This window comes from Melozone crissalis, unplaced genomic scaffold (genome assembly GCF_028551555.1).
Source record: "Melozone crissalis strain CALT ecotype California unplaced genomic scaffold, PUWL_Pcris_2 ptg000005l_1, whole genome shotgun sequence".
In the NCBI taxonomy this organism is placed as follows: Eukaryota; Metazoa; Chordata; class Aves; order Passeriformes; family Passerellidae; genus Melozone; species Melozone crissalis.
Window position 1 is genome coordinate 55,676,096 of NW_026535783.1, and position 26,254 is coordinate 55,702,349.

A 26,254-nucleotide genomic window follows, 5' to 3' on the forward strand; every position below is an offset into this window, starting at 1 on the left:
TCCAGGTCATGGCTCCTTCCATTCTGCACTATGAAATCTAGAGAAGTCCTGCTTTATACTTTGTCAATACTGCAGCCTGCACTGCCTGCAGATCTGACTGCAATGTATCTTAGAGTTATTATTTCATTAATACTACCTATCGTTAAAGTATCTGAAAGCAGTATCTGTTAAGAACAAGATGCAAAATTATGTGCCACATAACTGATACCATTTTGGGGAAAACCATAAAAAAGGCTAGGTGGGATACATACGTAACTTGGATCAGCATTAGTCAAAGAGGCTCATACTTAGAAATAAAATCCATTACTTTTTGGAAACTGTACAAAAAAAACCCAGGAAACACTAACAAGCTTAGGCTGCTCTCATATTTCATTCACTGCAAATTTTCTTCTGCAGAGAGAGCATTACTAGGTTTTTACCTGAATACAGCTTCACATGGTAACAGAAGATTATTTTTGAACCCACAAGTGAATTTCATCTTAATATACTAATATTGAAAGCTATTGGCTTTTTAACATTAAAATCTAGTTCAACTATGACTCCTTGTAAATACAAGCATGAAGCCTGAGTAACAGCAATTCGTCAAACTGGGCATAAAATGACAGGTCAAAGTAACTGAAAGAACATACAAGCACTTCACCCATGTTACATTAATGCCAATATAATGAATATTAGGTGGCACAAAGTAGTCATCCAAATCCCACTTACATACAACAGAAAACATGCAAGAAGTTCAAAACCAGGGTCAAAAGTGAATTTTTGAGAAGGGATTTCATTCTTATAATTACTACAAAATTCTGTTAAAGCCCACAAACGAGGACAAATAATTTTAGCACTGTAATTATTCTTTTAAGCTTGTTTGAGTGAAACTATTTATTGCTGTCCCATTATGTATTTAGCAACCATCTGCTTTTGCAGGGCTTCCTTCCTTATACTTTTATTCTCCACAAGTAGGCTATTGTACAACTTTATTTTTTCAAATCCCTACTTCCTTCTGACCACATCATCTCTAGATATGACCCCAAATCAAAGCAATTCAGAAACTAAACTACTGCTTAGGTAGCACAGACATCAACATTTAATTAACATCCAGTAGGCAGGTGAACTGTTGACACCTTATTAACTTATCAGATCCCGAAACACTTTTCTGTTTTTCTCATTATCTAGTTTACCAAAACATTTCTGATCATTTCAAATATTGCAGATTCCTTCTAGGATTTGATGCTTCTGTTTCAGTAAGATTCCTGACTTGCTGCTGCATTTACTGAAAATTTCTCTCTTCCACAGCGTAAAAACAACAAAATTATTTTTCCCATTGAGGATATGAAAATAAGTTTCCATTCCATAAACCTAATTTGACCTTAGACTCCAGTAAAATAATATGACAGAAAGCTCTCATGAAACTAAAAGCTTACTTAGAGAAAGCAGTTTATTCTCTTTATTCAGAAATTTAAATCTTCTATGGAGCAACCACCAAGTTTGTGAACAAAATAGTAATCTAAAAAAGGGTGGCCATGAACGTAACACACAGATGTGATATACTGATAATAACACTACAGCTTTAGCCTTTACTTTTCACTGCAATATTTAGCAATTCTGCTCAAACTATAAAAGCATTAACGCACTCTATATGAATGCAGTTCAAACCAAAAGGTTCAAAGAACTCAAATTAATTTCCCAAATTTCAACTTCTAGAAATTTAATCAAAGCTAAATTGAATTCCAAAACCACACTCTGCCTGCTAGTTTAGGAGACAGGATGGGCATACACTTGGCATTAACAACTGATAGCTCCAAATATTCAACAGAGAAAACATCAACAGTTCCTAACAACTACTACAGAGAATACTCACACACAAAATATAATAGCTATTTCTTAAAAATACAAGCTTCCTTTATACTTGGGCATTTTTTTAATATCAAAACCTGATGTTTTGTTTTAAACACTCACTTTCTCATTAAATTATTTGAATATGAAACATCATTTTTCAAGACAGTACTTATTTGCAAAAGGTCCTGTAGTGACATGGGTTGTGGTGTTTATCCCTTCTAGTATCTCATCATAGTAGTCTGGCACTGTTAAAGAAAGTCACTGAAAAATCTCAGCTACTCTCTGGCAGTCTCAAATTTCACAGAGTATAGCACAGACAGATAAGCAGATATACCAAAACAGCTCCAACACACACAGGTGCAAAAACAGCTGTAAATCTATGTTTTGGGTTTGGAAATTTTTTTTTTTACTTTTGTTACAATCTTGTGATATTTACACATTTTTAGTAATATGCTATACTTCAGTCACTACTTATTCAGTATCTAATTTGCAAACATGTAAACCATACATTGCAAAGAGTTTGAAGGAAGCTAGTTAGTCTGTTATCTTTTGCTTTTATATAATTAAAATCTTAAATTTTAGGGTAAATCTAATCAGAATAGTTTTAGGAAAGACTTCTGAAATATTTTATATAGGCCATAAACAAAATCAAGATAGCAGCAGCAACCAAACCCTTATGACTGTAGGTTATTTTTTTTTGCAGCAGTTTAGATGCAATTAATGACAATTTCTTGCTATCACTTGGTACATTTTTCCTTGAAATCAAGGCTTAAGGGTCTTAGGGGAAAAGATAATAAGCTCCTGACCAGTCCATACTAGCCATCAAGTGTAGGAGAAAAATTAATGGAGACTGTGAACAAGGGAAGTTTAATGAGTGCGTCCTTTTGCCAATGCCATAACGTGACACACAATTAAAGAAGTTGGCAGTGCTCTGTGTAACCTTCTGAATTATGCAGACTCTGATAGTCAGACTAAGACTAAAGCCACATTTTTCACTCTTATCATTAAAATTGCACCGTTACCTGTCAGGCAAGCTAAATAAATCCATGGCCAAACACTGATGACAACTGCAAAATCATATTTTAAAGAGCTCCTTTAAATGCTAATAGTCTATTAGAGGCGTGGGTGAGCATTCCTTTAACTAGAGGGAATAAAAAAATGGAGGGGAAGATAAAATAGCTTCAGAGTATCATCCCTATAAAGAAAGGAGGATGTACAAGTAATTATGTAAGAAATTCTGACTTTATAAATGAGGACTTAACTATCATGAGGACAGCATGACATTTTATTAGGCACTTTCTAACCATTTAGCTAACATTACATATAGACAACTTTTTGAGAAGAAAATTAAAATTTCTAAGTAATTTTAACAAATGACAGAGGCAAAACTCTATAATAATCTAATGAAGATTTATAATTGCATACTGTAAGTGCTTACACTCACAAAATGCCAATTACCTAACTGGCAGAACTCATACTGGCTGACATATGAGACTTGATACACAATGAGAAAAAGCACACATTCATTTACAAATTACTAGAAACCTGGGGAACCTCTTAACCCCTTCCCCACAATACATAAACATACTTAACTCAAAGGGGTAAAATGAAAACTACTCGTGTACCAGAAACCAAAATGAAGAAAGATAAATTAAAATACTTCATATTTTAAGCTCAGTAAAGTCTCCTCTACTTCAGAATGGTACCACTCTACACAGGTAGTTCCACCAAAAAGTAAGCCTATCCTCAAGGACCACAATTTGTGGCCTGTTTTGGAAAGCACTGACTGAGTAAAAGTAAACATGGCAATCTCCCATTCAAAAGTGACAGACATGGAAATAACATTCACCTGCAGAAGGTGAGTGCTTAGCTTTCAACATGGTGTCAAATGCTGCCTGTGGGTACAGTCAGGCACCACCCCAAACAAAGCTGATCATTGACACTATAATCCTCCCAAAATCTGTTTCCATTTTCTTATTAGAGAAGAAATGTTCCTATCACTCTCTAGCATCTTTCAGTGTTGTGTTCCACTAAAATACACACAACTGTAGGAATAAAAAAGATAACTACTTTGCTAAATAAATCATTAAAAGCTTTCAATATCTCCAGAGAAGGACATTCCAAAACACTGTAATACTGACATTATACTGCAGTAAGCAAACTAATTATTTCCAGATAGATAGATATGGGTAGGAGAAGAGGCCATAGTACTATTTTAGCCACTCTGGCATCAGGAATTACAAGGATGACAAAGGATGCTGAAGAGCTCAAAACGCAGAACCCTAGATAGTGGTGGAGGCCCACATATTTTCTACAACAAATAAGAGGTAGAATGCTGCCACTGACCATATTCACTAGTCATTACTTTAGGGACTAAGGGCACATCTAATAAAACTCAACTCAGCCTGGAAGAGTACTCTTGCAGCTGTATGTTCATGAACAAGTCATTAAGGTTGTAGACAAGCACAAATGACTGATAACAGAAGGAAAATCACAACATTTGTGAATTTACTCATCCAGGTTGCTGTCACACTCTAGCTTAAATACAAATTTCCTCCAAAAAACTTCAAGTCCTTGCATGTTTTTCAAAAAGCCATTCCCATTAGAGCTACTCTGTGTCTATGCACACTTTTCTCATGTACTTAACATGGAGCTACTCACTCCACAAGTGCATCCTTCCTGCCTGAATGTTATTGGTCCCCACTGTTATACACAGCAGTTTAAAGATAGAAGTCTTCAACCTACTTTATGGAATAGTAAGATTATTTTAATAAATTAATTAAAATGCACATGGATGGATGAGTGATAAACAGGCAGTAAGAATACAAAATACAGAAAATATTGCCAATGCATGTACTTGTCAAACATCAAAAAACAAGCTAACATTAACTGGAGAGCAAAAGCAGACAATTATATAACATTTAATTTGGGCAAAGCCCTAAGTAATACCAGGAAATTACAGTTCCGTGAAAAGGTGCTGCAACACACTAATCAGGAAAGTAGCAGTTATTGTTCTTTTTTTAATGTGAATTTCTAACCACTAACGCAATGTGCAGCTGTGAGAAGATAAACAGGATGCTAGACTGAAGGACAAGCACACATGATTAAAATGCAGCACTACTGTTGATACCAAAAGCATGCCATTACGTCTATCGCTGTATGGTACTGCCTAGATGAGAAAACTAGTGTGGCTAACAATTTGTCACTTCATAATCTGCTTAGTCAAACTAGTCAGCCCAAGAGCCACTGTGAACAACTGCTCTACACTGAATCCTGTCTTATCTGCTCTAAAATCCTTCTCTCATGACACTGTCAAAGGTGTTGTTCTTGAAACAGAAAATTATTTGTGTCAAACTGTTTTAAATTAATAATGCTGGAACCTACCTTTTACCTTCCCCTAAAATGCAGAAAGTCTAGAGTTCCACATATTTGTAATTATAAACCTGATCACTAACTAGAGAAACAATTAAAATCCATGAACTAATACTACACGGAGAATAAAAATGGTTACTGTTTAAAACTTTCCCCAACATTTCATGCATAAAACAACTCTGAGAGAAGAATGAGAATACATGTAATCTTCATTTTCCTCCCACTGTTATTGTCTACTACCTCCCTCTCCTCTCTAAAATAAACCAGTGCTTCAGCTATAGGCTAGAGAAAACAACTGGCAAAAGGAAAAAAATTCTCAGAAAGTGTTAGACACAGCACAGATGCCTGTTTTTCTTTCAGCAGAACCTTGAAAATCTGAGCTTGCTAATGGTACCAATCCTGGCCACCACAGAGCAGCAAGCTGAGGGAAGAATCTCACTCTCACTTTGGCGTTCTCAAGACCCCCTATCAGCCATCCACATAAGACAGAATTCTGTTCTGCCTCTGCAGCTGAGAAATCCTGAACTTACCTTGGATACCTAAAGTAAAATCTAGTCAGGCAACTGGCTAGTGCGGCATTCCAACAGGAAAAATTACTACAATACATTAATCATTGAAAACACATTAATCCAAACGTTGTTTAAATACCGTATTCCATTTAAAGCTTTTTTTTTGTTTCAACTGTGCAAATGGAGTTGTGCAAGAAGCCTGAAGAGACAGGATGCAGCAAGTATCTGTAGTATAATCCCTGAGATACAGCAAAACCAGAGTGACTTACATTGTTCTAGTAAAAGAAACAACCAATTGACAGAATCCATTTCACACACACAGTCTGAAGCTAAGTTTGGCAGTCTATCAATTGCATAAGTGAAATTTTCATAGCCTTGACATAAATACGTCCACTAAAGAAAGACTTTTTATTTGAGAAGCAGCTTTCTTAAATGATATGGGTAACTGAAAAATAAAGCTGTCATTAGAGAAGGTTTTATGAAGTTACAGACTGCCAGAAATAATTGGCTTTTGCAGCAGGAAATCTGGAACAGCTGAACATAGTTCAAAATAATATGGTTATCTAAAGGAATTTATTTTTTTCCTTCCTCTAACAGAAACTTCACATGAAGACAGATGTAGTTCAGCACGTTACATTTTAGTTAACATCTCCTTAAAAATATTTCAAATATCCTTATAAACAACATAATACTGTTACATTTACTGGGAAAAAACTTTTCAAAGCAGCTGCTTGGTTCACCTTTAGCTAGATGGTTATTGTGACTACCCATCTGATCAAAAAAAGAGAAAAATTTCTATGCATATAAAAAGCAATGAAGCCTCTAAACTACACATAAGTGTTCTCTGATTTTTTTTTTTAGATAGTGACTACACAGACTACAGGTTTGACAGATACTACATATTCTACAGATACTAACGTAGCTTTTAGGATTTGGGAGCAACATCTAAATTCTCGACAGACAATACAACAGACAAGAATGGTCAGGAAACCCAACAGACTAAATGTAAACTCATTCAGTCTCGTCTTCCTGAATGTCAAACACATAAAAATAATCTGAAGGTAACTATGGACTGAACTCTCACCTAAATGTGTTATACATGACTTCTAGTATTGACAACTTAGAAGTCAGTGTATTCAGCATTTTCTTTTAAAACTTTCATTTTCTATGTATGTCCAGGAATGATAATGGCTACTGAAAGGATAATAGGAAAATCTCCTTGCTATAAAACCTATAGTGTTTCACAGAAACAACACAGTCTTCCATAGCAACTCTTTCTTACACTTAATGTCATAAAGGAGAAAACCAGAATGAAAGTTCAGATCACTTATAACAGGAAAGAAAACTGAAAACTGCTCCCTGGAAGGGACACCAAAATAGTAACACGTCAACTAAAGCAACTACTTAATCACAGATGAGAGAAGCAGATAGTTCTAAGTTAATATGAGAACCAACAATAAAATTTGCAGTGCTGATTCCTCACTTTACCTAAATGACATTTCCTATGAAATGGAAGAAAGGTTACTGTAATGCTTATGAAGCCAAATAAGAAGTTAATATAATGTAGCATGGAATTTCTATTTTAATAAAATTTCTCTTGGCATAGAACAGCAAGCAAATAAAACTATTTGTATTGGAATATTTAGCTGCAGAATTGTGAAATACTTTAAAAACAATTCCAAGGGTCTTTGAAGTATTCTTATTTAATATACTGTACATTTGCTTACCTATTCAATGATGGGAGAAGAGAAAGCAATGCCAAAGCAGAAAGTTTTCTTCTTTCTGGCTGAGTGATGTTATCCATGCGATCAACCCACATTTCAATCATGTTACCAAGAATTTGGTCCAACTGCATTGGGAAACACAATGTTCTTTTTCAATTATAAGTACATCAGTGCGTTTAGAAAAGAACTTATTTTAATTTTTCCAGCAAATGAATACATTATTTAGTCTTGGAAAGATGCTACACAGTTGTATACCTGATAGAAGTAATAAGCAACATGTACTTTTTACATTTTCTATGACAATGCTTCTAGGCCCTGAACCCTACATACCATTAGCTGTAACCTAGATGCTTGAAATGTATTTCATTTATGGAGAGGGAATTAATTCAGGACACCAAATTATTCCGTTTTTCCCTAACAGTCTCATAGAAACAAAGCAGATGGACTTATTCTGTTTTATCTACACAGCGACAAATTAAAAAAAAAAAAAAAAAGACTGGTCATTATTTGTTTGAAAACTGTATTATACCCCAGAAAAGCAAATTTCACTGAAAGACATAATAGAACACCTGTAGCAAAAGACCCTCAGTGAAACTGAATCACACTGAATTTGATACTCTAGAAATGCAGAGGAGAATCATTAGACCATCCTCCAGGCTGCAAGATCCATCAAGATGGCACAAGGAAAGAAATTCTCCCCCTACAATTGCATGTGAACTAAGGGGGTTTACATGGCTAATTGTGGGATAAAGCAGGAAGAGAATTTAGGGACTCTAAAAACATCCCATTAAAATTTTTAAAGTAATTATGGGAACATGTAAAAGTTGTTACATGGTGTTCAGGGAAAGGAGAGAAGGAGGGAGAAGAGCCCCGTTTCAAGATTAACTGGGCAGGAACAAGCATGGATAATAGAGGGAAAAGTTTAGTCAGATCAAAAGAAGGCAAGAATACTCTATGTAATACAGCTGAAATACCAAGACACAAAAAACCCAAAAGGACAAAAAAGGACAATAAACCTTACCTCCTGACCCAATTCACATGCCATCTGGCTCAAAAGTAATGAAAAAAACCTTGCATTTTGTAGTAGAACTCTACCCATGATCCCCAGATAAGTAGACATCACCACTGGGTACCTCTGAAATGAAAATAAACCAAAACAAAAGGTGGCTAATGTAAGTAAAAGAAAAATATTTGACACCCACAGCAGCAGTGCCTGGAAAATACTTGTATGTATCCCTTATGTCTTTCACGAAATTCTAAATTATAAATTGCAATTTAAGAGCCTCTAGGAACAGAAGACTGAGTGAGCAATCTTTACCAGTTTTCAGTTCTTACAATATGAAAACTAAAGCAATTTCAAAGTCTATTTAATCCAAACAGACTCATCCCTCAACTTGCAGGGTGATTTTACTTTAAATTTCAAAACCTGTATCTTAAGGAACAGTTTATTGTACTGTTAAAACACCACTTTTGAAGTTGATGCTGGTTCCAAGTTAATGCTTACAATTTCAGTAAAATTAAGAACACTTAGTATCTCTGAAGTTTTTACTTTTTTCAGATAGAAGCCATAATACATTTGCCAAAAACTAATCTGCAGGTGTCTCAAAATTAACTGGCTAGAGTAATAAGTTCACTAGATTATTATCTTTGGTTATTTTAAAAGAAGCTATGGATTTTTTCATATTAAATTCAGCACATAACAATATAACTGTATTTTGTGAAATAGCCTACCTGAAAAACAAAACGCCAACATTTACCTGAAAATTCTAACCCAGAGTAATATATTTTGAATGGGGTACAATGAATTTATTAGTCATAAATCAGAAGACATTTTAAAAATCCACTCTCTATCCTTGTGCTCTGAACAGCAAAAAGTACTTTGCTATATAGCATTACTTGCTTAAATTTGCAAATCTTATCCAGCTCAGATACTGGAGCTCCTTATTGATATTTGAAGGTCTTCAACTGAGAAAAAAGCAAAGATTTTGATCAAAAAAGAAAAAAAGCTTAAAGAATTCCACCCACTGATTCCTGCTAGAAACTGAAAGGTTCAACACAGTTAAAACATATTTGATTTTACTCATTTGTTGTCTACAAAGAGAGAACATGGAGATGTTATGACATGTAAGCCAGCAAAATCCTAAAGACTATCTCACACAACTCATTCAGCTCTTCATATTAGATATATCAGTTAGGAAAAGAAAGTCAAGTTGATCTTCTCCTGGTTCAGTTTGTTTTTCTCTCATCCAGGTACAATTAAAAAGGAATAGTATGTGTCTTAAAAAAAAAAAACACGCAACAATAAAAAACTCCATCACTGACTAAGGGTTACACTAGGCCTAATGTTATAACTCTTAAAAATGTTAATAGTGAAGAAACAGTGGAACAGCAGAATTAAATTTCTGCTATTTTATTAAAACAAACACTGCATGACAAAACAAGTGCTGGACAGGTTGTTTTTTCTTGTGCTACTGTGTTACCTTTAAAGATTTTTAAACTAGATATGAAAAATCTATCTGATGCTCTTAAAACAAGAGAAAATACAACATCAATATGAAAAAGCTGGAGATAATGGAAGGTACTTTCATTTTCCAAATGAAAAGTAGAGAGTAGTTAAAGGAACTCTTACCTCCCCTTCTATAATCCCCCTGAATACTGATGGCAGAAGGGGTTGAAACATTTGAGGACCCAACACAGGGCTGACTTTTAGGACATTTTCTACAACCTTAAGAACAAAAGCAAATTAGACCATTAGCAAAGTACATTCATAAACCTTAACCGAAGCTTTAAACCCATGTGAACTGGTGTACACATATAAAGTGCTCAGAGGATGCTTACCATTAAATACCAGCAAATCCCAGACTGCTGAAACTATATTCTAGTAATATAGAAAAAGGGACCTGGTTATGGTTCCAGGAAAAGCAGAGGATTGAGGTGGTTGGTAGGGCGAAGTACCAGCAGTTCAGAGCGTATTTCCATAGCTGTCATGTCATTTTTTGAGAACCTGCTGAGTAGGACCTACCAGCTCCTTGCAGGTGTGCTCTCAGAGGTGCTATTCTGGGTACCTTGCTCTGGTTCCCAATGTTTAAAATCTTTACCCTTTGTTTTTCAGATCCTTTTCCCCTCATGTGCTGTTCCCTGAAGTAATTTGTTTTCCTGCCTTCTTCCATTTTTCTTTTGCCCAGATGTTTGTGCTCCACCCTTGTACCAAGAGAGATGGGAAGAGGCTGTGAGAATAACGGGCTGAGGGCTCCTCACTCCTACTTCCAGGTAGAGAAAGTGATGCCACATGCATGAACACACTGATATGTTTTCAAGCACATAAAGGTATCATAATGTACCACACCTAAACACTCTTAGTTCTCCATTTACTTCCACCTCAGAGGAATTTCAACAAGGACCAATTATTCTGTGCTCTTGACCAAATTGTCCTAAATATTTTTTTCTCCATTTTGAACCTTGTTCCCAATAGCTTCATTTAATACTTTATTTTTTGCACTGAGAAAAGTGTTAAGCAGTTGACCTTTCTCAATGCCTCTCAATTTTGTAGACCTTTACTATGCAGAGGTATAAAAAAGGCTTATTATAAACAGAGGTAAACATAACTTCTTCCCTACTCTTTCTGGGTACTGGAAGTTTTGGCCATCTCCTGTGTTCCTTGCACAGTCTTTTTAAACCTTTTATTGTCTGTATCAAGATAATTATAAAATCAAGTCACATCAAGCCTCAGCAATCTTGCAACAAATTGTCTTATCAGTCCAAATTAGTATTTTTCAACCTTATTAATTTAATTACTGTTCTAATATCCATTTACAATCCACGAAAGCTATTTGAATGAAACTGTTTCAGAGAACACCCCTGGGTGTTTCTGTTCCCAATGCTTATCTAGATTTTGGGGTTTTTTTGTTTCACAAGTCAGCACAGTGAAGCCTGACAAAACTTTTGCTTTTTCTAAAAATATTTACAAGGATGATAGCTCAGTTATCCCTCTGGAATCAAGAGGGCATTGCTAGGAAAGTGTTCCAAGTATACTACACAAATCTTGCAGCAAGACCACACTGGGACCCAAGTGAATAAATTATTCTGTACTAGCAGTATAATTCCATTTTAGAAATTTGATTAAAAGCTGCTGCATAAAACATTTGCTCAACTACAGACTTTAAATAATATCACTGAATAGACTGGAATTGACATTTTAAATTTCAGACCTAGAGGTCTTATGCTCTTCACAGAAGTAACTACAAACAGGGCAGACTCTGAACTTCACCAGTTGTTTTCTGTCCTGGATTCTGGAACCAGCTGTGATTCCACCAAAGGGACAGCTGGGATCCAATTTATATCCCCCATCACATTTACAATTAATTTAATTCAAGTCCAAATTTTCATAAACAACACAGAGCCTCCTGTTACTGCAACCACTGTTACTAGTAGTACGCTACAGCTACTAGTCAGTTACCTTGCAATCATATATTCCAACTTTATTTCCCAAAATTCTTTAAAAGACACATTCAAATCATTGTTATTAACAGTTCAAAAGCTTATGAGTTCCACAACATCATTTTAAGGCAGTGTGAAAACATAAATTTCTGGTTCTTTGAAAAACCTTTAGCAACTTTATTTAAGCAGTTATGGCCATTACAACAGCAACTTATGCCAAAGGCAAAGAAAGATTGTTTGAACTCTGTGTCTGGTACAAATGGAAGTATGGTACACAAAGGAATTTCATGGAGACCACATACATATGCCATTCAATAAAGATAGGAGAAGTTTGCTCTATACTCACTTCAAGTAAGTAATTAAACCACCACTGACGGTTTAACTCCAGTGTCAAATTCTGCTAAATATATTGGTTTTTCCTACATGTTCTAAATTCTACTTGAAAACATTACATGTACAAGCTGAGCCTCTGAATATTATTTTCATTATACTCCACCTTTAAAACTTGAACTTGACCTTCAATAGTTATGTCCTTCAAAAGCTCACAAAATGACCTACATAAGTCGGCAGCATACATCTGAAACAAAATGAAAACGAAGGTATTATGCAATGCATTTTATATATTGGTATATATTTCAAAACTCAATTCCTTAGGGGTTTACATATGCCTAAAGACCCAGTTTCTCTTCAAAGATTGTATCTGCTAAAATGTTCATCATTCTAAACTAATTAAAATCTAATCTAAGCATTTTGTTCCATTTTTAACATTGCAGGACATCGAAACAATCTCGAAGAATTTTTTAATCAAGAAGGTGTGACAACAAGGCATAATATCTTGTTCAACTCCTGCTAGCATGTATATTCATAATTTTAATCTGGTAGGATAATAACAGTAACTATCATTACCCAGCATAGGACCATAAAGATATCAAACTATTAAATCAATCCACAAAGCATTAATTCTAAATAATATTTCTCAAATCTAAATGTCCACCATGAACCATAAAGAGCTAACATTAAAACAGTATGTTTGTATACACATATATGAATAAGAGTATAAATGTCTGTGTGTATGGCACGCTCCAAGACGAGAGAAAAAACAGTTTGCCAGTAAAGACCTGAGGCAGTAGTATGGATCTTTATATAATGGTAACATACCTGCAAAAATTCAGATGAAGATAAGAAAATATAAGCATTGATGATCTTAAAGCAATTTTTGAGATTTTCTGAACTCAGCTCTGGAAGAAACAGAAATCACAATTCAGAACCTGATAATCAAACTGAAGTACAACCAAGATGACTTCCTTCTAAAAGTCTTCTCCTCTCACAGCTTGTAGTGCCAGATGCCAACAAATAGAAAAAAGATCTTAGATCCAGTGCCAATCAGGCTTGCTCTCTCTCTCTCCAAAGACAGTTACTGGTGTGGGATGACAGCTCTCGTGCTCAAATGGAAGCACAAGAAATCCTACAACCTCAAAAGACAATGGCAACAAAAAACGAAAAACAAACAAACAAAAGTCAGGTTTTGGATGCAATACTGGGTTAAGGAGATATTAAACACAGAATAAATGAAACATGTACTTTAGAGACTTGCAGTTACAGATAAATGGTCTCTCTCACACTGAGTCAGTAAATGCTGAGCAAAAAGAATGAAATAAAGATTGCAGTTCTGCTCTTCTGACCTAGATGCCGTATCAAATGGCATTGAGCTGACACACACTGAGCTGTAGGGCATAGCTTGAGTATTTCAATAAAGAAATACCAGCCTAAGAGACAGACACACATGGAGGAAGATTTACAGCAGCAGCTAGAAGAGAGAAAAAATTATATATCCTCAGGCATTACCTGTAAGACTGTTAAAGGAAAAAAAAATCACTCTGGAACATGTATAAGCAGAAATAACAGCAAAATGAAAAGTTTCAAAGTTTCACATGGATGTTGATAATACTGCAGAAAGTCCACATTGTGTAAAACCAAGGCAAAAGACCAAAGAACCTCAAAGAGATGAATTTCCTTTAAAGCAGTTTGGAAGACAAACTATTATTGGATAAAAGAGTTGGACTTCAGTTCCATCAGCTTTTAAATATCTAATAAAACCATTATGGAGAAGCAACAGGAAAATATTTTTACATTAATTTTAAATAAAATTCCTTCACCAGATGGAACAAGCATCTGGCTAAGACCTCATGTGTCTCCCACGGCTTAGATGAAAGCAGTCATATGAAAGTGTTGCTTACATCTAGCAATATTTATATATAAAAAGTTCTACCAAAACCAGTTATCGCCATGACTGTGGCTGCTTTTCCATTATAACATCTGTATAGTTCTGGGGAGGTCCAGCAGATTTTCTTTTTTCCCCCACTTATTAGGTGAATATTGATGCTCTTCCATTGGATATGGCCATAGGACAGCTTTGCATTCCTGTGTATGTTCACATGTGAGTACTCAGACAGGTCATATCTTGTAAATATTTATTATGAGTATTTTTGTCTCTTGACTTGAAAAGAGATCACCTATCAATCCAAAATGCTCATCAAAAGATTACAAGATAAGTATGAGTTTAGTTTAAGTAGCATATTACTAGAGTTACACATTGAGTTCTCCTTAGAGGTCTGCATTTGTGTTTTTCTCTTTACTGGATAGAATAATATTTAAAGTTTCAGACACTGAAGCAAGTAGATAAATTCTAAATAAATGGTCACATAAACATTAATTACTACTAAGTTTTCCATAACTTCCCATTCTGTGATAACCAATAAAAGTGTGTAGCAAAAATTGTACTTCAGGTCAAAATGAAAACAGGTAGGACAGATGCAACAGAAATAACTGAACTTCAGTCACTCAAACACAGCTCAATGTTTAGCAAAATTTTCTGGAAAGACCTCATGTTGAACTAGCTACATTTAGAAGCTAATTATACATCAATTCTCTTGCCAGTATTTCCTGAATCAAACATTTTTCTGAATTCATTAATGTGCTCCTTTGAGTTTTGTTTGGATCAGAGGAGTTAGACCAGTTTCAGCAACCTGGTTTTTGCCAGTACCTTTATAAATACAGCACATGCACATTAAACTTAGTGCTTCTTGGAATAGATATGTCTAGACTATGACTGTATTCCCAACCTGAAATTGTACCAAATTCAAATGTCATTTTAAGCAGCCTCAGTGCAGAAACACTTCCATCCTCAGACAATTAATGTATTTCTCCATTCCACATTATTCAATACATTGCAAGAGATGTATTAAAGAGACTGTGCAATCCCTCTACAGGGCAATTACATTTCAACAGAGTTTAAACAGTAGCACCAGTGCTGAACTGAAAACCAAGTATGACTATTATGCTGTGAATATTTATTATACATCAGTGACAGCACCATAATCTTTGAAGGTCAGTCACTTATGCAAGTGAAATCAAGCCTTCATATCAAATGCAACATTCTGCTTCTAAAGGCAAATCTAATTGACTTGTATAATTCCTCTGACACCCAATTCCAACAACAGTAGTATCTTGAAATGGGAATAAAAAGATATTTTCATAATGACAATTATATCTGTAAGTGAACAACTACACATTATTTTCAGATTAGTTAAAAAAGGAAAATCAAAAACATATTTACAAATATCTTTCCCCTTCTGAAGTTCAAAAATCTCACATATGAATTCTTCTTCCCCTGCCCTCTGCTCTTCTACTTTGTCCATGTTCACCTCTGACATATTTTCTGAATGACTTACACACTTATATAGAAGCTAAAGACACCAGCAAAATCATTACATTACCTGTATATTACAGTAATTCCATTCAGTAAAAATAAATTCAGAAAACAAAGGTCAGGAGGTTAATACTACTTACATTGTATTTTCAAGAACTAATTTTCTGGAGCATCTTGTTGCTAATTCTCCACCCCACCCCACAAGACATAAACATGGTAGTTACCTATTCAGAACTTCCCTTTACCTCATCTGTCCTTTGACTTTTACTTTGATGACTTCAGACTGAGTTGAAAACCAGTCTTGGAGAGATTATCTTTTTTTCCCCTTATCTCAGACACTTAAGGCACACAAGAATTTGCAATTTTGACTTCTCACCTGTTCTGACAGCTACATCACCATGCTAAGAAGGACAGAGGAGTCTGACTTAAAAGTGCTGGAAGTTTCAGCTGAATGCAGCTACTGGTGTACTAGAAAAATTCTGCTACATGTTTAAAACTGAACAGTTATTTAATTAACTAGCACTACTGATCATCAGTGATCAATATGCTTTCTTTTGCAAGATGCTGCACCTTAAACTATACTGTTGCACTTGATTTAAGTGAAGAATCTCTTTTTCAAGTGTCCTGAATGAAGTAGCTCCATGATGGGCAGCAGATGGCAGTATTGTACTGGTTTTCGAACTACCATGTTTTAAAATAAGGTTCGCACTAATCCAAAATTCCAGCTCTATTTAAGCATCACAATACTATAGCTATGTCATGTAGAGGCTGTCTCGTGAGATTCTCCTGATGTAAACAGTATTTGTAGGCAAAGAGCATATCAAAATGGTTTCCACTGGAAACCATTCCACCTGGCACAATGCGCATCATTTGTAGCAATCAAAATTTTTGACAAACATGACACTCAAAAACAGTTTTTCAGAAATATGCTCAGGAAGTGAAGTAGTACAGAAGCCTATAGGGTGATTACACATCAGCTGCTGTGTTTCACTCCCAAGCCTGATTAAAAAAAAGTTTGAGATAAGCATGTTTGAAGGCTTGTCCTAAGGAAACCCTACCCAGCTTAACTGTATTACTTACTCTACACCAGCATCACGCAGCTTTCATTTTTCAGAATAAATAATTTCCCTTCAGAATGTAGTTTTTTTCCAAAGGAGAGCATCACTATTCTCCAGGATCCATTCATAAAACAAGGAAAACATTATAAGTGTAGAATATTCCAGAATATACCTCTTTTCTAAGAGTATGCCAGGGTTTCCATTTCTACTCATCTCTACTCTCTGAAAAGTACCACATGAGGACTGGGGAGAAAATATCAGTAGTAAACAAATAAGCCACAAATACCGAGTACTTCTAAATTTAAGTCAAGCAGATTAGCAGTGTGACAAACCATGAAAATCACAGCCATTCATGCAGTGCAGGTGTCCTGCAGCAGACACCACCTCTGAGTGACACAGAAAAGAAGGCAGAAGGGGAGGTTGTAGTTATGGATGATCACAACAGTCATCAGGACTCAGCAGACACCGAATTTTAGCAGTAGCTGTGGAGTACTTCACCATAAAGCGACTACTACTAAACAGAGCAGTTTTGTCATTAGAGATCTTGTATACAAGGGGAAATAACAGAAGACATCATAATCCACCTACCTGCCATGACATAACTTTCTACTGACCAGTAGAAATAGAATAAAATATTAAGTCCTGAAAACAATTATCAATTAAAAAGCTAACTTCTGTAATTCTGTGAACACATTTTTCTTTAAAAAATGGAACCATTTTCTGCAGTAGTGTTGAAACCTCGAAAGCACAGCTAAAGATCTAAACACAAACATATTAACAAAAAATTAAACCACTGAATTTTTATACTCCCTTTAATTATGAAGCAAAAGTACTTGAAATATCAGTATTTCCTAAGCATTGAATCCTATTTCTCATTATTAAGTTTATATTTTGCCAGCACTGCATTTCAGTGCTTGACCCAAGTGTTTATAGACATATCTAGGTAGTTCGAAAACATCCTACATTGCTATTAACTGGATAAGGGAAAAGCTAATAACTTTACTCTGGTTGCAAGCAGAACATGCAAGTATTCCAGATAATCAGTATCAACAACACTTGGCACATTTGGTGCTCAATTTCAGAAACTTCTTAAAATAACCTCTGAAATTATAAACTTTCTCTGAAATCTGTCTTATCTCTCATGTACAGCAGCTCCAATTTATTAAAAAAGAAGGGTATGTAGATCATAAGTGTTATAAAATATGAGATCATAAGTCAGACAACAAAAACCTGTTCCTCAATTTTTTTTTAAATTCTGCAAGCTCCCTCAGTACTTGCAACCACACAAGCATTGCTTAGTGCATGAACAACAAGTAGCAGGGAAAAAACCCTGAAATTTTATTAGTGAAAGACTTACCAAGAAGGGCAGACATATTCTGAAATATTCTCAGGAGTTCTGGTGTAAGACATGGACTGTTCTCCAATGTCACTAACCTAAGAACAGATCAAACAAAATGTTTAAGATGATGTATAAGTAACATTAAACAATCATTTTGACAGATGTAAATATTTTAACTTTGAGTAACCATCTATGTTATCAACAATGTGTAACAATTATCCTAGAGCATACTTCAAGCAGAGAGCAATAGTCCTCACAACACACTGATCAGTATAGGCACAGGTCTTGCCAAGGTAGGAAAACAAAGAACAACATCATACTGTGTTTTTATAAAGACAACATAAGCGCTGAAATGCAACAGTGAGAATGTCTAAGTAGCCAGCCAAGGAACTTGGAGAAGGTGGGTAGAGAGGGATATTTACAGTGCAAGGACAACACATGTTGTGTTCTAAATCTCAAAGGAGAAGCTGTGACAGACCAGCTCACTCGTTTATATTTTTTTTAAGTCTGAAATGAGGCATTATCTTACATTGTTTATAACAATTTAAAATTCCTGACATTTGAAAACAGTAGTTATAAATTAAACTTGCATTTAAAGCCGCAGCAACAAACTCCATTTTCTCCTAGATCTTCGGCATGGGATTATCACATTTAAGTAACATGTCTGGTTATGTGAAATATCTTAGTTATTTTCCTGCTCTTGGTTCAAGAAGCCCTCAAAGTCCTAACTATCTCTGCCAGCTCCCCAGATTTCTCTGATGCTCTGAGACATCTTAGAATATCATTCTTCTGCACCGACATCAGAAGAGCAACCTCAAGATCAGTATCATTAAGAAGATATAAAAGTTCTGAACTGATACAGGTAAAAGGCCCCAATTCTATATTTTGAGACACTCTTGCACCTTTACTTGCTGCCACCAGCATTATAAATCTCAATTTTGCTGTGTATATAGAACAGAGCATTTGTAGGCTCTTTTGAATTTAAATGCTCATTTATAATTTAGATCAAAGGAATTGCTCACAATTTCAAGACAAACCCTATGTACTCCTATTCTTCAGAATTTGGTCCCCTCTTACAGCATCAGCTGCATCAGAAACAAATAAACCAGGTTCATGGCAAACTGAGCACAGTGTCACTTCAGTCACCAGACAGTCTGAGATACAGAAAGTAACTTCCACATTTTATCCTTGTAATTATGACATCGCTTCCTGCAGCCAGCTCTGATCCACTGGCTCACTGTTCTCCCTAAGTCAAGCACACCAAATTGTTAAATTAGCTCACAGTGTGAGTCTAGAGTGTGAGTGAGTCTCACACATAGTGAGTCTAGACTTTTTGTCCTGCTACAGAATGGTATCTTCAGTATCAACTGCCTGAAAATGAAAAAAGACAAAACACAACTAAAAATAGCTGAGTATATAAATTTCCTAACCTACTCTCCTCTGAGAAAAGGTATGATATAGGAGATGTCAAGGTAAGGTAACAAGAACATATCAAATTTAATATTCAAAGCTTTTTACAACTGTTTTTTCTCCTGGGAATACAAAAATAAAGAAAACATTCTTACCACAGCTCTAAACCATCTTCCAGAAGATAGACATGTGGAGGCTGAGAAACATCTGTACTTAGCTGGATAACTGGAAGTAGAAAAGGGTAGAGATTTTTGCTGTCTGCTCCCAGTCCCTAAAAAAGTAAGTAAGAAATGTAAAATATGTCAAAAACCTTAAATCGAGCATTTCAAAAATAGCATGGAAAATATCTACACTGCTGTTACATCAACATGTAAACATGCATTCAAGAAATCAAAGGTGGAACTTGCTTCCATTTCACATAACAATAAAATAGCCCAATATTCCTAAGCTATCTCTCAACATGTCTTGAGAACTTTTGTTTTTTTGAACAATCCAGTTACCAATAGCCTGCAAAAAGAAAATATAAAGAACATACATTCCTAAAAACATTCACTGGTCATTCCCTTTCTTGGAGAGGTCAATAGTTTATCAAATACCAGACGACTAAAAGCTGAATGTTTTACAGGTCACGAAAAAAATTACTCTTTGGTTCTCATAATTTACAAAAACATGCGCCATATTCTAATGGGTTTATTTTTATAGCTACCTAAAGATTCACAGGCCGATGACAGTGATCCAGTTTTTAAATGATCCAAGAGACTTTTGAACAATAAAGAGTAAACTGGGAACAATTGCCAATTACTGAACAGCATTACAGAGTACTGTAATATTACTACTCAAGAGAGCTGAGGCTAGCATAATTCCTGTATTTTGATAATGGAAAAGTTCAAAATATTTGGTACTTTTAAGTTGCAGCTTCTTTGTGTATTTATCTACTTACTTAAACAAACATGCCTTAAAAGAAAAAGATTTTTCTACAAATCTGTCTCATCTTTTTGTGACTACCTACACCAAGAGGTAGGTAGGTTTTACCTTTTGTAAAAAAACCCCTCATATTTTAGTCTCCACAGGGGACTAAAAAAGTATTTCCACAGTTTGTTTATGGTAAAAATCTATTTCCTCTTCCTTTAAAGTTACACTGCTTTGGAAAGAGCCTTTATTTCTCCTTTCATAATATTTCCCTTTCACTTTCTCTCCACTGTTAACCTCTGCAATACCATCCTTTTAAGTCATGCATTTCCACAAGTTCAAGACTGCACATTAAGTCTGTTCCTGTACAGACACTGTCATAGGAGACTTCTCTTGGTCTCTGCTAGTCCTACTACATTTTCTTTAAGACACAGCAGGGGTTGGAGAAGGTAGTGTGGCATATAGTCTGTATTAAAGAAGTATCCAATAGCACAAATTCTGCAGGCAATATAACCACGTGCTGTTTTATCATCAAAAAACAACTGTAGGAAGTACTGACAATGTTTATGTGACTCAGATTCCTCACCTGGACAAGATGGATTAGGGTGGTTAGAATGGCACATCGTAGCATATTGTGCTCCTCACTCTGCTTCCATAGCAGTGGTAAATACTGAACCAAACATCCCACATACGGTCGTATCTGAAGTTCAGAACACAAACTGGTTTCTTAATATGTGAAACAAGACTAATAACCTATCCAAAGCATAGCTTCTGAAAAATATAGGAGCTGATTTTGTCTCAGTAAAAACAAAGAGTTTGCTTAAATCTTTTTATAACACTGTATTCTTCATCTGTGGCTAAAGTAACTTCTGACTGCAGAGTAGTCTCAAACAAACATATTACTTATGGTGATATTTGTGCACAGCAAGCAAGCTTATGTAGTAAATAGGACACGAGAAGTACGTAAAGCTTGATACACAGAGGTATTTTCATATTAGTATATTGTTAACTTTGACAGGATTCCTAAACAGCATTCTTTAAAACCAGAAACAGTCCTAGTAAAAAAAACCAACAAAACAAACAACAAAAAACACAAACAACGGAATAACCTCTGGAGTCACTGAGCAAAAGTTAGACTGCGTAACTTTGAGAGATTTGTCCTAGCTTGTATTATTTTCTACTATGGTCTTCAATACTAAAAGGTTAATCTATTTGTCTTTGAAAGTATTTAATTAGGAATTAACCTAAACATATTCAAGGGTTTTTTTCTCAACTTGTTTTTAATGCTGCATCTCTAAACTGCAGGGAAATCTGCTGTCATGTTGACTTTTTCTTCAAGGGACAATTATGAAAGCTTCATCCGGCTCTCAGACAGGATTACTCATAGAAAGAGGAGATAAACTCAAAGACATGCATTATCTCTGTCCTTAATACAGTAACGCTGAAAAAAAATCCCAAACCATACCCACCACAACGGAACCTGAGACAAAAGGAGCCAACTATTCATTGCTTAACTCTGCAAAACCATGTTCTAATTCTTCATGTAAAAGCTGAAGCACATAATTTAACACTAAAGTACTGAGAATCATAATGTGTATTTGAAACCTGTCATGCAGTTAAGGAAAGTAGAGGCAATGCTGACCCATATCAGTATCAACAAGAAATTACAAATTTAACTGCACACTCCCTACAAGTGCAAAGCATTTTTCCCCAAAAATGCCTTTTTTAATATGTAAGATAGATTAGAATATTTGCTTAGATATAAGACAATTAGAATAAATCACAAATAAAAGAATAAAATTGCAAGAAATGCCACAAGATGCAAAACTCCTTCAATACTCTAAAAGCTGATTCAATACAAAAAATACATTACTTGCATAACTTGAGGAAATTAAGTTAACATTTTACAAAAAAGATAAATGAGAATTGAGAAGAGGACCAAGTAATGCCAGCAGTGCAGGCATCTCTGACAACAACAACCAGTCTATTAATTGATGACATTCTCCTTCCACAACAAGTCCTCCTCCATGTTCTTAGGATAAAGCTAAAACTGAAACATATATTAAAAAATACCTGCATATTGACTCTTTCAATCACACAGGACAGAACATGAAGAACATGCATTTTGGTGTCACATTGAGTTACTTCCTGAAGTAGCTGAAAGAGCAGTGTAAACATGGACTCCAGGTACTAAAAGAAAAATAAAGAACCACAGATTAGACTATCAAAAATATAACTGGTCACATGAACTGGTAATTTTCCCATATGCTTAAAACTCTAACATGTAAACTTTGAAAACCCTTAAAAAGTGTGGAAAAATATTACTCTTTCACTTGCAAAAAAGCACACTACCCAATCCCTGACTAAGCAAGGTAAAAAAATTCAGATCTACCCCTACATAGCAGTTCAAACATGAATGGTTTGAATGTATACCATTTCACGTTTTGATAAGTGTAAATGTGGTTTCACAGGTAAAACAGGCTGTCTCCCCAGAAGGAGCACTTTATTAGAGTCAAACCAAAAGTAGTCTTCCAGCTTTTGCGCCAGTAAATAAAAGTTAAATATTGAACCAAAAAAGAATCTTAGAAAATTCCAGTGTTTACAGTCTAAAGGCACTCTGCATTTTGGTTTGTTTGTTCTCAAGAGAGTTGAGATTAACATGGAAGTCAAAATGAAATGAGGAAACACATCTGCTAGATTTGAGTGACTAAAATAAAACTCTGGCATACTTATCTCATTCCACTTTTTACTAACTGACAACAGTAATGACTATGGTAAAGAACACTAACACAGGAGAACTAGAAAGTGGTGCCTTTTAAAGGCACTACTGTAACCACACACTTGTATTTAATATTTTTAAGAAGCAGGAGGTTGAAAAGTACTGCGTGAAGCAAGCATGTAGAAGAGCCACAGAGTTGTGTAGATGTATTTCTTAGATACAATTTTAATATATTCTTATCATAAAGAAATGTACTATCTGGCAACGCTTGGTATATAAAGCACTAAACACACTGCTATAAAGTTGTAATAACATAATACTAAAATCTACACATTAGCAACTTTAACAGCAACAGTATGAGTATATATTTGGGTCTGTGAAGACTGAACATACAATACAAACATGCACACACATCAATTATTAAATAACACAGTTCAAAATAAAATTGGAAAATATATTTTCCTGCTTTTCTCTATGTATTTCTCTATGTATTCATACTCTTCAGAATATTTAAATGCTCTTACCGGTAAGAACTGGTCAGTTCTGAACTCAAAGTCATCTACAGGTAAACAAACATTAAGGAAAAATAATACAGACTGAAGATAGATACCAAGACTCAAATGAGCAAATATTTCATGGATACGCAAAAAATATAATGTGAAGAATTTGGTAGTAAGCTTAAAATTGACTGTTTTCCAGTAATTCAGAATTAAGAACTAATCAAACAGCTTTGCAAATAAGGATATTTAACTTCAGTGTCGTAGCTGTCTCAATACGGACCTGAAAGACAAAAGTCAAGAAGCATCATACATACATCCATTAAACATTTTGATTACCCAAAGAGTACCTGACAATATCAAATCGCTTTATGTTTTGGAAATCGAATCACTCTGTGTTTTATCATCCTCTAAGAAATGTAGTCAGTTCATTTTCATTCACCTTCATTTGAGTATCCTTTACATTTTATTTGTCATTGCTCAAGTGGTAGAAATTGAAAAAACTACTCAGGCAAAACCTTCAAGGACAAGACGTAATTAAACAAGAAGATATCTACTCAGACTGTGATAAAAACTCTTGCAATAGAGGAGGAATTTTACATGGAATTATCTCACAGCTTGCTGTCAACCAAGAAGCACAGAAACTAATAAACTCAACAAGTTAGACTGTTCTTCCTGTAGATGATTAGAAATGCCTTGGAAAGCATTAAATAAAAACAGCTGACACAAACACACTCTGGTCTGCTAAAGCTGTCTTTAGGAATCACAGAGTTATAATTATGACTGGCAATTGCTACTTTAAATGTATTTACCAAACTAGCAAAGTTTATTTATTGGTTGTAGGGTTTTTTTTGTGGGCTGGTAGCCCAGTTTGTTTAAAAACAAAAACAAAATAAACGATGGCAAAACCAGCATCTCAACTTCATCTCACCTGCTGGTAAACTGAAGTTGTAGCTTAAAACTACAGATTTGTACTTAACAGTTTAACAAACAATGCCATTTATCATATCCTGTTAGCAGGTATCGTTAAAGCATAAATAACCATAGAATCACAGAACCATTATGGATGTAAAAGACCTTTAAGATCATCTAGCCCAACCACCAAACCAGCACCACCATCAATAAACCATATCCCCAGCTGCCATATCCACACATTATTGAACATTTCCAGGTGACTCCACCTGTTCCAATGCTTGACAACACTTTCAGTGAAGAAATTTTTCCTTATGTCCAACCTGAACCTCACTTGGTGCAGCTCAAGGCAAATTCTTCCTGCCCTGTCACCAGTTGCCTGGGAGAAGAGACTGACACACCTGGCCACAAGCTCCTTCTGAGAGAGTGATAAGGTCATCCCTGAGCCTCCTTGTCTCACATCCCTAGATCTCTCAAGCACTCTTCACAGCACTTGTGCCCCAGACCCTGCCCCAGCTCCACTGCCCTTCTCTGGACTCTCTCCAGCCCCTCAGGGCCTTTCCTGCAGTGAGGGCCCAGCCCTGGACACAGCACTGGAGGTGTGGCCTCAGCAGGGCCCAGCACAGGGGGACAATCCCTGCCCTGGCCCTGCTGGCCACAGCATTGCTGATCCAGGCCAGGATGCCATTGGCCTTCTTGGCCACCTGGGCACAGCCTGGCTCATGTTCAGCTGCTGTCACAGCACCCCCAGGTCCTTTCCAGCCACTCTGCCCCAGCCTGTGGAGCTGCCTGGGGTTGTTGTGACCCAAGGGCAGGACCCAGCACTGGGCCTTGTTGAACCTCACACCATTGGCCTCAGCCATGATCCAGCCTGCCCAGATCCCTCTGCAGAGCCTCCCTGCCCTCCAGCAGATCAGCACTCCCACCCAGCTTGGTGTGATTTGCAAACTCACTTCATCAATGCTGTATACTAAAGGTAGTAGTCAAAGAATAACTCAGTTCTAGCTACATTAGTTTATAAATCACTGTAAGACATTTCATCATTTTATTCCTATAAAACAAAAAGATTGTTGCTCTTGGAATTAACTTTCCCACCAAGTCATCACTTATTGAACATTCAGGCCTCATTTAATGTATTTGACATTACTGTTCAGTATCTCCACAATTAAACATCAGCACATCTTCCCAATTATTTACCTTCTGCAAGACACAACAGACTTTAAAGGCATGACATCATGAAATTCTCTATCAAGTGTACACAAAGTGAGGTATTTCTGTTTCATCTGTGATTACAACAAATGTGTAGTCCAAAAGATTAGCTATTTATGCTTACCACTAAGTCACGGTCTTGAAGCAAGTTACAAATTGCTTCATATAAAACAGGTCTCAAGTCTGATTTGAATTTTACAGAAATCCACTGTCCAATCAGCCATATTACTCGTCGGCGTATTGGTTTATACCTTTAAAAGTAGGAGGAAACAAATTGCACTTGTTAACTCATTACACTAGTTGTTATAGAGTACTTTGATGAAAAAGAAATCCAAGAATCATGATGAAAATGTTATTGCCCAAAACAATTAAAAGACTTAGTTGTTCAATATCAACTTCAGTGCAAAAACTGAACTCTCCATTAAAATTCTTCACAAAAAGGCTCAGGAAAAACCAGCTTAGTCTGAAAAAGATAATTTTCATCCTAAATGACTGAATCTTGAATGTTTCTCCCTAGGGATGCAGTTCATTCTACATGCAGCACACCAATTAAAAAAATAAAAATAAATGTTATACTTATTACTGCAGTCATGGTATCTACTGCTTTCACTACAGTTCCC

The 26,254-nt window shown here is 35.6% G+C and overlaps 1 protein-coding gene across 2 annotated transcripts in view; it reads right to left on the bottom strand.

Annotated features, from left to right (window-relative positions):
• Positions 1-26,254, bottom strand: part of IPO11 (importin 11) — an 80,057-nt gene that overhangs the window by 20,049 nt on the left and 33,754 nt on the right. For both annotated transcript variants that reach the window (XM_054281645.1, XM_054281652.1), the window contains exons 18-29: positions 25,759-25,885; positions 23,763-23,796; positions 23,541-23,581; positions 22,371-22,487; positions 20,884-20,997; positions 19,544-19,659; positions 17,997-18,073; positions 13,031-13,110; positions 12,369-12,449; positions 10,065-10,160; positions 8,457-8,570; positions 7,439-7,560 (exon numbers count right to left, since the gene is read on the bottom strand). In XM_054281645.1, coding sequence (XP_054137620.1) covers positions 7,439-7,560; positions 8,457-8,570; positions 10,065-10,160; positions 12,369-12,449; positions 13,031-13,110; positions 17,997-18,073; positions 19,544-19,659; positions 20,884-20,997; positions 22,371-22,487; positions 23,541-23,581; positions 23,763-23,796; positions 25,759-25,885 — 1,119 coding nt within the window. The remainder of the gene's footprint in view (positions 1-7,438; positions 7,561-8,456; positions 8,571-10,064; positions 10,161-12,368; positions 12,450-13,030; positions 13,111-17,996; positions 18,074-19,543; positions 19,660-20,883; positions 20,998-22,370; positions 22,488-23,540; positions 23,582-23,762; positions 23,797-25,758; positions 25,886-26,254) is intronic.